At 45.2% G+C, this 11,823-nt stretch overlaps 1 protein-coding gene across 1 annotated transcript; it reads right to left on the reverse strand.

Moving 5' to 3' along the window:
* Positions 1-3,695: 3,695 nt before the first annotated feature.
* Positions 3,696-11,306, reverse strand: Prokr1 (prokineticin receptor 1). Its single transcript, XM_051203335.1, has 2 exons — positions 10,822-11,306; positions 3,696-4,475 (listed from the first exon to the last, which is right to left on the reverse strand). The coding sequence occupies exons 1-2, from the start codon at positions 11,304-11,306 to the stop codon at positions 3,779-3,781; spliced, it is 1,182 nt and encodes a 393-aa protein (XP_051059292.1). The 3' UTR covers positions 3,696-3,778.
* Between the last annotated feature and the right edge of the window lie 517 nt (positions 11,307-11,823).

Consider the following 11,823-nt stretch of genomic DNA (forward strand, 5'->3'; position numbering starts at 1 on the left):
CAGGGTAGGCTAGGTAAATAGAGCCATCAGAAATAGATCTGAGATATTCCCTCTGAGCTTGGAGCCTTCTTGGCTGGCTGTGAGGTCCAGGGGGTTGAATTAGCTAAAACTTGGCTTGCAGAGGAGCCAGGAATGTCTCTGCTAAACTCCTTAAGGGTCTCCAGAGAAGGCCAGGCAGGTTGAACAGACATGTCAAGAATATTTGGACAGAATCCCACCTCTCTAAGATGTTATGCACTCTGCACCAAGGAATTCTGTGATAAAAGAATGCTGGGCTCAGCTTCAGGAACTCGAGGCTCTCACAGTATCCAACTGTCCGACATTGAACTCCATCCTGTCCAGCCTCCCCCACCTCACCTGTTTGCTGCACTTCAGTTTCTACAACTGCAGAATCTGAGTTTTAAACTGATATTCTCACACTCTAGGAAGGAGAACCGGACTCTTCTCTTCAACCAGGCTACAAAAGATCACGTTTTTCAAGAATAGGAGTCAGATTTAAAATCTGTTCATCTCACAAGTACTCCAGCATCTTTGCCCACAGCAAACATGGATCTTGCTTCATGCTTCAGAGTACCCACCACATCATCTGTTTTAATGTCTTTGATTTAAGAATTCATGTTTTATTTATTCTCTTAGTTATGGAAACAGTATGATTTTGCAAAATCACATCTACACCCTTCTGCATAGGATATCTGCATATCTCTTTGAATACTGAAAGTATTTAGATAACACAAAAGAAATATCTGTCACAAGTGTCATCTTTGGGAGCTTACCATTAGTTGATTTTTTTTTGTTTGTTTGTTTAGTTGGTTGGTTGGTTTTGTTTTCGAGAAGCCCATTGTCTGAGCTGTTAGCCCCAGGAATCTGTATGCAGCACCAATCCTCAGTCTCTCTGTCATCCTCTCTGCACATGTGGACACTGAGCCTGTTCATGGGCTTACTCCTAGGACTGGCATAATGGGCACACAGACATCAAATCTTAGTACTCAGATGCTGAAAATCATTCTTGACTCCATCAGCCCAGACTCAAGGAAGAAGGTACATCAATCAGCCATAGCTCTTGATGGAGATGGGAAACTGTTGGCAAGAGCAGTGTGAGTTACTATAATCATGAAAGCTACTTGATGTTATCTTAAAGACCATCATACTAGAGCTTGGAAAAGGATGGAAGGGTAGAGAGAAATGACAGACACAGTACAGTCAGTGATCATATGTGTACATCTATTGGTATTCCATTTGATAACAACCATTTGCCATAAAATCACAAGCAAACACTAATATTAGAAGTACTATAAATAGTTAGAAGTGAAATTTTAATACATTATAGACTAAAAGGCAGAAGAGTCCATATGTTATGGATTAAAAAGAACTATTTAACAGAGTTTTTTTGTTTACCCTTAGTAGCAGGAACAATTGTGCCATCTAAGTATTTCTAAATCCCCAAATTAACTTAGTCATTTTAGAATGTAATATGTGCTTTTATTCTAAAAAAAAAAAAAAAAAAAAAAAAAAAAAAAAAAAAAAGAGTCTTTGGGTCTGATTAATTTTGGTATGTAGTTTTCTTTCTTTTTTGTAATTTTTTTTGTAATGAAATTTCAAATAAAAACTAGGGCCCCCCACCCCGGTGTTTGGTTTAGGTTTGTTCTTTAATGAATTTTTATCGTCTAGGAAAATTCTGTTGTAAGGTTAAATCTGTTGGATATTGAATGAGAATAAATAAATGGGTCTTTAAAATGTGTTTTTCTGGGGAAATAGACAATTTAAAAAAAAAAACTTTGTGGTCAAAAATAGTCTTGCCTGTATTGGAGGGAAAGCACACATGGGTATCACCCAGTCTTATTAATGCCTTGCCCTATAATGAAATCTAAGGAACGAGAAGAGGCTGCTCTATGGCTCTGCATGCTCATGAGAACAAAGCAGGCTGAGAGACATTGTTCATGCTGACTGGGAACATGTGTGGGATAATGGGTTATGAGGGTGATATGATTCTGGGAGCATGTGTGAGATGACAGTCTACTTGACAAGAAGGGTTCTCTGATCTGGAGTATACAAAACCTCATGCTTATCTCCTGATTGGAGACCATGTAGCACTTCCTTTATGTATCTGCCTTGAAAGCTCATGGTCTTGTTTGTATCAATGGGCTGTGATGTACAATACACAGTCCAGAAGCATAAGAAAATAATTCACATGAAGAACATTGATGGGAGATGTCTGTGAGGCTGATGGATCTATAAGCAAGGTATATATACAAGTTTTCCTTTGTCCAGGCACCCCGCAGTTGCTAAGTTCACTATTGTGGTGGTGGTGGTGGTGGCTGCTGAGGTGGCAGCTGTGGTAGTGGCAGTTGTCATTGTCTATTCAAATGGTTAAAAGAATGTCTTCCACATATTATTTGACTGCTCTCACAACAATTCTAGAACGTTTCTCAGGTATGACCTTTGTCTTTAGAAGGCTCATCTCAGCTCTGTGTTGACAACACAGTCAAAGCTGGATCTCAGATCTCCTCAGAAAAGAAGTCTAAATGCCAAAGGAGGCAAGTTACCTAATGGGTGAAACTTCCTTAAGTCTGTAGAGTCCCAAGAGCTCCCTGTTGGGCCAATCTCTTTTTCTGGGTGTCCAGGTTATGCCACTGACATGCAAGTCTTCATTCACACTGAAGAGCAGAGATGTGGTGATTTCCCCCAGGCCACCTTCATTTCAAAAGAGCAGCAAGTCTTAATCCCCAGAATCATGACCAGGCCAAGATTCAGGCACCAGTGGCTAAGAAATTTTTCTCCCAATGGTACCCATGAGGCAACCTCATCAAATAGGCTGGTTGGGCTGAAACCCCCCACCCTCCCACCTCCTACCCCATGTTTGAGAGCTGGCGGGAATGGGAAAGGGAGGTGCTGTGCTTACCTTCAAGGGCTCTATGCTCCATAAACACAGAGGCATGAGAACTCCAGGGGAAGCATAAGTGGTCCAGGCCACAGTAGCTGAACAATGGGACAGCACCTTCTTTCTCCTGCACATGCTTTCTCCCTCTCTACCTCCTTCCCCCGCTGCAGTGAGGAGGCCATGAAGTGAGGGAGCCATTTTCTCATGAACCCAGGCTTCCCCTCTCGACATGACTCAGAACTTCAAATTCCCTATCCAAATGGTACCCAGACAGAGTCCATGTGGTTTCTCCCCCAAGTCCATTCTCCAGAGAAGCCCCCTCCCCCCACTGTCTAATGCAGAAACCTGGGCCTAAAAGGTGGCCATAGGGAGTGGTGGTCAGAACTTGGCCATGGGATCTAGAGTATCCACACCTGCATCTGAGTCCCCTCCCAGTGGGAATTGGATTCTGGGATGAGTAGAGAGAGACTCCTGTAGGCAGAATTGGGAACCTCTTCTGTACTCTTGCTCCAGGCTTGCTAATGCTGGAAGTAAAGGCAAGCCCAAGAGTACTGCTGGGGGTGAGGCAGGCCCATGTGTGGCCCAGGAGAGTCCTGCATAGCCTGCTCTGCCTTCTATTTGGAAACTCTATTCCAGACACTCTGCACCGTATTTCCTTGCTATAATCCCCACTTCATTTTTATCAAATAAATGATTTTCACTGGTGTCTACTCTTTACAAAATTTAGGTATTCAGTAAACACTGACCACTGGTAACAGTGTCTCAGATACCCTTTCAGAAAATCTACACTTCGATGTTCCTTGAATAGTGTGTCTAAGTGGTTGTCTCTTTCCTCTGCTTTCTCCCGAAAAACACATTCATCATTTCCGTGAGCATTCAGGTGTTGTGGTACCATTTTGCTTATTTCAGTCCGATGCAGTCCACCTCCTCTGTGGCAGGCATCCCCGTGGTCCTGAGGTCCAGGTCGGCACTGGCCTTGCTCCCGCTGGGAGAGGCCCTCCACCGGAGCCGCAGGATCCTCTTGAGGTACTTACTGGTGTTGTTCCTGACCGACACGAAGCACAGCGTGTTGATCATGCTATTGCTCATGGCAATGCACTCCACCACATAGAAGGCGGTGAGGTAGTGCTTCTCCTTCACAAACACGGAGGGGAAGAAGTCACGCACAATAGTGAAGCCATAGAAGGGTGCCCAGCATAGGACATAGGCTGAGAGAACACACACAAGTCCCAGCACGGTCCTGCGGCGGCAGCGAAGCCTCCGGCGGATCTGTTCGGTCTGGAAGCCTGGCACCGCCTTGAACCAGAGCTCCCGGGATACCCTGGCATAGCACAGGGTCATGGCGATCACAGGGCCCACGAACTCGAGGCCGAAGACCAAGAGGAAGTATGACCTATAGTAGACCTGCTGGTCCACCGGCCAGATCTGGCCACAGAAGATCTTTTCCTGGCTCTGCACAATGACCAGTACAGTCTCCGTGGTGAAGTAGGCGGCCGGGATGGCGATGAGGATGGACACTGACCACACCAGGAAGATCAGGCCCGCAGCTGTTTGACACTTCATTCGTGGTCTCAGAGGGTGGACTATGGCCAGGTACCTGGGCAAGCACAGAAGAGGAGTCAGCCTCTGAAGGAGCCTGCCTGTGATACTGGATACTGGATACTGTGATACTGAGGGAGATGCACAGGTCAAGAGCTCTGTAGCAAACCTTAGCTCCACCTCTGACTAGTCCCTGTCTCAGCTTGCTCATCTGCCCAAGTATTATTTGGGTAGTTTAAAGATTAAATGTGTTAATTAGTATAATATCCCTAGCTAAGTTTTAAACCGGGCATATACTGGGGGAAATTACTTTTAAATGTAGTAACTATAGTTCCCATAGGTCTTTGGCCAGGCACTGGCCCATCATTTCTCCTTAGGCCTGCAAGGTTCAAAGTTAAGTAGGCCTGACAGCTCCAACTTGAATTAGTTGCCGGGGAAAAATCACCCTTTCCAACCAAAGCATGGACCAAGGTTTTGTTTTCATTTTGGGTTTTAGGAAGTATTGTTCTGCATGCAGAGAGGGAAAGTGTGTTTACCTCATTTGGAAAGATACAGGCTGTTGAAAGATGAGGAACTTTCTCAAGATTATATGACACAAAACCCTTGACAGAAAACATTCAGACACTCCCCTCTCATGGGGCTGATGTGAAAATCAATTGGTTTACACATGACTTTTTTTTTAAAACCACAAAGCATGGAGCAGTAAAAGATGCTGCTTTTGTCCTCTCCCAAAGAGTCTACACTGTTACCACAGTGATCCAGGAAGCAGAGAGCACTTTATGAGTCACCTGGGTAACATGATGGCACTCTTCCCAGAGTGCACACTTGTGCAGAGAGCTCCGGCTTCCTGGAAGGTTTTGCACAGCTGGTAAGGTTGGAAGAAAGGTAGGCAAGGGATAGAAAGGACTGACACTAGGAACAAACTCTTTTGTGTGCATAGCTGGTCCCGGGCAGTTGATGGCAGTGTAACAGGGCCCCGAAGGAGAGCCAGGCCAATTCTGTTCCCTTTGTAGACAACCCCTTTGAGGTTATCTTGCTTGGGACTTTTGTCTAAGGAAAGATCCCTTCTTGTGTTTTCCTGACTGAATTTCACAAGTGTCATCCCATGAAGGGCCAGCCTGGGGGATCCCTGGAGTGAGACCCCTGTGCTCTTCCAGCTCCCAGGAGTAAGGCTCTGAACCCTCTGAACACCCTAGATGGCTGCTGCTGGCCACCAGCATGCATCCCTGGAACTCCAAGCAACTCCTTGGTGTTGGAAAACTGGAACAGATCAAAGTTGGCATTGTGCATACATGGGACCTTCATAGCAGCCATCATGCTGACTGGAGTGTGGCACAGAGGTAGAGTACTTGCCTAGCATACAGGGGCTCTGGGCTTACATTACATCAACACACACACACACACACACACACACACACACAGCATCTCTTAGTTACTGAGTTGTGATTAAAATACTCAGACAAAAACAGATGTTCTTAAGACAGGAAGGGCTTATTTTGCCTCATAGTTTGAGACTACAGTCCATCATGGCAGGGAAGTTATGGCAGGAGCTTAAAGCAGCTGGTCATATCTCACCCACTATTAGTAGACTGATGGATGCCAGTGCATGGATTGTGTTAGTTGTTTTATACACTCAATCCTCACCTGATCAATGACCCCACACAGTTAACACTACCATCACTGATACGTGAAAAAAGCTCAGAAAATTTTTCCCAAGATTTCCATCAGCCTTGGCTCTGGAAGTCTGTATTAGTACTAAGTTTACATAGCAAGCCCATACTTTCATTTAGGTAATCTCAACCCTATGGAAGGAGTAAGAGAACAAAGACGCCCATTTGATAGAAAGGGCAGCTGAAGCACGAAGAAGCGGAATGACTTGTCAAAACTGCACAGCTCATTGGCCCACATCTTTCCACAAGCCCCATGTTCTCTCTGTTACAACATTTGCTGCCTCCCTTCCCAGCAGAAAGGGGCATGCCACCTTCTCTCTGACCTTCACCAAATCTTAGCAGCCATCTCTTTTCTCTCTGCCACAGACCTGTTTTCTACCTACACCATTCCTCCAGACAATCAGACCATTGACAACAATGTTGTTTAGTCTATGAGCAGGGCTTGGCTTGCTCTGTGTCCATAGCTACAGTGGTTTAGGTTCAGATCCACTCAAAGCCAACAGTTGACAGACAACAACAAATAAAGGCTGCCAGAGTGCAAACCGTGGTGTTTCAGCAGAGTTTGGAACTCTTACTGTCACCATCTAAGGTCTGACATGAGAATGCTGGTTGTAGATGCTATCAGGCTAGCCATGGCATGGGCAACAGACCCCAAATGATGAACTTGCCAGGGACATATGTGCTTTCAGAGCCCCGACAACATGTCTCAGCACCAGTGGACACACACCCTCACTGATTTCCTCAGCGTGCCAGGCCAGGGGAAGAGGAGTCTCCCAGCAATTCTTAAGCAGCAGGCCAGAATGTTACAGATACCTCAAGACAGTTCTGTTGCTTCCACATCAAAGAGGAGGCCCAGGGGCCCTGCCCAGGGGCTGGGGTGGGGGTGGGGACTTTTTGCAGGATCTTGCCAACTCTTCCAGGTTGCCATCGTCTGGTGGATTTTTATATCTTCTGAAATATGACCCCATCCTTTTTGATCAGTATTCTGAAGACTCAGTCCCAGGCTCACATGCTTCCCCAAGGCTCTGCAATCCCTGGAAGGATCCTACCTCCTGACTTCCTCAAACACTTCCCCGGCATCTTAGAAGACCCTTTGTTGATCATTTGTTGATGACCACATTGAAGTATATCTCCTCTGCACCACCTCTTTTGTCCACTACACACTGCCCTTCTCCAAACTTCATTGCCAACATAACCCTGGCTTATTATTTAACCATTTTTCCAGTATTAGTTCCTAGCCTTGAATGATCTTGTCTACATCTTTTCTCACTTTTGCCATCTGTGAATTTTGGGCACCTAGTTTTAACAACTTTAAGAAAACATTATCCTGTCAATGGTTTGGTACTGGGTGAACAGAAACTTGCATTGTCAAAAAGACCACAATCATTTTTGGGAAAAGGGACAAAGATGTGTTTACTTAGCCTGACACTGCAATGCAGTGTGGGGCTAAGCAATACAATGCTTGAAAGGCAGTGAGAGAGTTGGGGCTGAACTCTGCAGAAAGTTACTCGTGTTACTTTTGAAAGGATATTTTACCTCAGCCCTCGGCTTGAAAGGTTTGGAATACACAGCAGTTATTTCTGCAAGAAACCAGAGTTATGTTCAAGAAGGTTCAGCCAGCTACAGCCTGGCTTACCTCCCTGAAGCCGAAAAGCCTTCTCTCTGTTCCTGGAACCCATCAAGTCTGTTCCTGCCTGGAGGCTTTTTGTGCTTACAAGTCCTTTTATCCTAGACACTTTCTCTCAGTCCTCACAAAGTGAACCCTTCCATGTCACTCCTGGGGCACCTGAATGTCTTCTCAGAGACACCTTTCCTGACTGTCTAATCTATCTCTCAGTCATTCTTGATGTTTCTGCTGATACGTTTCTTTGGTTTTGTTGTTGTTGTTTGTATTTTTCAGTTCTGAAATCACCTTCCATAGTTCTTTGCCTGACAGAGCTCTCTTCATTCCTTTGGTATAGCTTTGTCAGAGACCAGATGCTCTGTTCTGTTTACCACTACATTCCGAGCCTTTGGAATAATTCCTGACACTGAGTAGTCATTCTACATAGACACTCTTCCTCGAAAGAATGTATGTATGCATGAGTGAATAAAAGCTAGGATGGATCAGACAGGGGCAGTTGGACAGAACCAAGAGACAATAAGCAGAAGACTAAACGTAGAGGAGACTAGGACCAGCCAAGTGAGTGTGTGCAGGAACACGTATGACAGGGATAACTGATCAAATGCTCTAGAACAGAAAGACTGGCAGGGATGAGAGAAACTTTCCAGCCTTGACATCTAGGAGGACAATGAAAGCAAGCACAGAAGCACACAAATCCTTGCTGGTAAAAGACAAACTATTCTTTGAGGCAACGCTTCATAGCCTTATATTGTTATCTTAACCTTATATTGTTATCTATATACTATAAAAACACACTTAGCCCACTGGAGACACTCTAGTTTATTCAGTTTTGTTGTCACTTGTGGGTTTTTTTTTAATATTAACTTAAGAACCATAATATCCACTCTTATTTAGAGCTTGTTCTGACTTCACAGTATTTTGTCCAAGCATGACAGCACAGGCAAGCATTCTGATGCACGAGGCAGAAGGATTGTGAGTTCAGAAGCTTTACAGTGAGACCCAGTCTCAAAACACCAAGACATGAAAAGATATAATTTGTGTTGCAGATATGATTGCATTCCATCTTCAATACAACCGAGTACATTAGATTTTCTTACTGTCCTCAAAGCCTGAGGCAGGAAGAGGGCAGATAACTGACAACCAGGGGAAAGTCCCATAGTGAGTGGAGGGCACCAACAGACTAAGATCAAGTACACACTAACTATTCTCACAAACATTTCATTAAACAAAATAAAGATATTCTAATGGCAAGGTTCTGTTTGATAGACAGAGGATAAGATATAGTTGTCCCAAGCTAACAAAATCAAGCCTGAAAAAAAAAAATCACAGTGTTTTGAACAGCTCACAAGAAAAAACTTAATGACTACTGAGCCACAAAACTGAAATTAGATGACAGCAACATAGTAAAATAAAACCATCTGGGGCAAAGATTTCAAATATCAGTTTAAACAACAAAAACTTAATGTTCTGGGGGGCAGTGAGTTACCTAAGACTACGGAAGGCCTCGGCAGCTCCTGGGGCTTTCTCCCACATCTGTGTGCAGATTTCCAATCAGAAGCCTACTCCAAGCACCAGCAACTCTCCCCAGAGTGGAGCATGACCTGATTCATCTTTCTTAGTGTGTCTAGTTTGCACTATGAGAGAAATATATACCATGTTTCAAAGTGGCTGAGTTTGGTGTAAAAATGGAACATGCACTTGAGCTATATTGAGAATATTGGTCCTGCATCATAGCTGATCAATATCTGTGTTAATAGTACCTCAGTATTCCTGGGTTTATCCTCAGTGGTGAATGTATCTCATGCAGAACCAGGACTCTGTCACAGCAGGCTCCCATCTATTCTACTTCTAGTAGCCAAGAGCATCTCCTAGGTAAAGCTAGGCCAATGTGAAAGCCTGGGAAATAACTCAATATGTTTTGTCCTATTCCTGTGCGAAGAGACAAGGCAGCATTTCCATTTTCAGGGAATGCCAGAGACAAAGCTGCAGAAGCCATAGGCCTTGGGCAGCCCTGAAAGTCACTTAGGAAGCAGATACCTTGTCTGATACTACCCTCTGCTAGGTTTATTTGGATTCCTTGATTATGTAAGTGGGCAAATGCCCCAAGGTTGGTGACTTATATTGAGGACCTCAACATACCTTTTTTGGGTGGCAGACCAAGGGCCCATCAGCTGCCGACTCTCTGACATCTTTCTCTGGGGGAAGAAGGGATGGGCTCTGCCCCTCAATGGTCTTGAAGACGGATTCTTTGCTGTCCCTTTCCTTAGAAATTGATCTTCCACAGGTCATCCTACCTCCAGTTGTATTGCCAGCAAACTTGCTCCATTACCTTGACTTTGAGCCCAGGTCAAACACCCCAGAGCCCTGAGGCTGTGGAACAAGGAGAGCCTGTGCTTTACACTCTCTGGATGAAGAGGATGACAAGGTACATGGAAGCCTGATTAGCCCCTTGGGGTAGCTGTCCATAGACCATAACAAGGCGCTTTGTACTTAGAGTCAAATGCACAAAGAAGCTTTCAAAGACTCCCTGAAGTCACGGTGATCCTGGCTCATCAGCACACGTTTATACCAAGTGAAACATTGAAGGATAAGAAAGACATGCACAGGTTGCTCTCTCTGACCTCACTCCCCATCACTAGAGAAGGTCTTGTACTGTAGCATGATGGGTGTGAAGTGAGGTGGGATTAGGACAACACTAACAAAAGAAAGCAAGCATATACTCTCTTTCTGTCCCCCACCTTTTTATTCTAAACAACTCCCTCAATCTTATTTTAAAATCCAGTTAATACTGGAAATCTGGATGAGATAGGGAACTCCCTTCAGATTTTCATGTTAACCCAAGAAGTAATTCCTTATAACTTAGGTCCACCCCTTGATGCCTCCTCCTACTTGTTTAAGCTGTAATCAGGCATACCTAGGAAAATCCACAGACAGTGATCAAAGGTTTTCCTACTGCCCAACTCTGGGCCTCAGCTGCTTCCAGTCCTGACTAAAGCTAGATGTTCAATCAATGGGCTTTTGAGTCTGCATGGTGCCATCAGTATAGAACTACAGGAAAGAAAGAAACAAAGCCAAAACCCTTTCTCTGTGTCCCTCTTTGTGGCACTCACCTGTCAATGGCAATGGCCAGTAAGGCATTAGTGGAGACGAAGAGGGAAACGGTGCGCAGGTAGTTGACAGAGGCACATAGGGCATGGCCATGCTCCCAGGAGAGCTGGCGTACCACGTAGTAGTCCATCTCAAAGGGGCAGCACACAATGGCCACCAGGAAGTCTGAGATAGCCAGGTTGGCAATAAGCAGGTTGGTGAGATTGCGAAGTTTTTTGTAGCGGGCCAGGGTAGTGATAAAAATGAAGTTGCCAATGCCACACACCAGCATGATACCCACCAAAGCCATGCCAATGACAATCTTGGCAGCAAAGAAAGTCCAAGAATTGGTCACATCCTCCTCTTCATCCAAGGGTGTGTCATAGTCACCATAGCTGAAAGTGACTGGAAAGGAAGCAGCCTGGGCTCCGTGGGCATCAAGGGCAGAAAGGAAGCTGGTGGACGTGTCTGTGCTATCCTCACCCAGCGCTCCCACGGTGGTCTCCATCCAGGCAGGTGGTGGCGTGAACGTCCCTGGGAGCTGTCCTGAAGGGGCGTCTCCAGGGCTTTCGGCTCTTTCTAGGTGAGTCAGATCTTCCTAAGCAGCATCTGAGGGGCACAGTATATGAGTACCATTTTAAACCTTTGAAAGACATTCACATGGTTGGCTACATGTTGGAGTGAACCTGGGTGAGTTTAAAATCATCATGAAACCTGTGCATATCCATTAGCCACCTGCTCACCGTACACACAGATAATGGATTGGAAGAAAGGGGTGGGCGAGCACAAAGAGTGGAAACCACATTTCCACTCAGCTGGGGAAGGCTGGGGGACTGGGGAGACAGAGTAATACCATTTATTTCCCCTCCAGTGAAGACTGAAAAACTGCTCTTCCTCAAAGGCCAAAGCTGTGCGTGTGGAAAGGTGGGACAGAGAGGAAGTCTGCCCAAACCCCAATCCCTGTCTGACAGCCTGAACTCTATCCTTGTGCAACAGTCCCATTCTGCAGTAACAACAGCTGCTTC

This window comes from Phodopus roborovskii, unplaced genomic scaffold, assembly GCF_943737965.1.
Source record: "Phodopus roborovskii unplaced genomic scaffold, PHOROB, whole genome shotgun sequence".
Taxonomy (NCBI): Eukaryota; Metazoa; Chordata; class Mammalia; order Rodentia; family Cricetidae; genus Phodopus; species Phodopus roborovskii.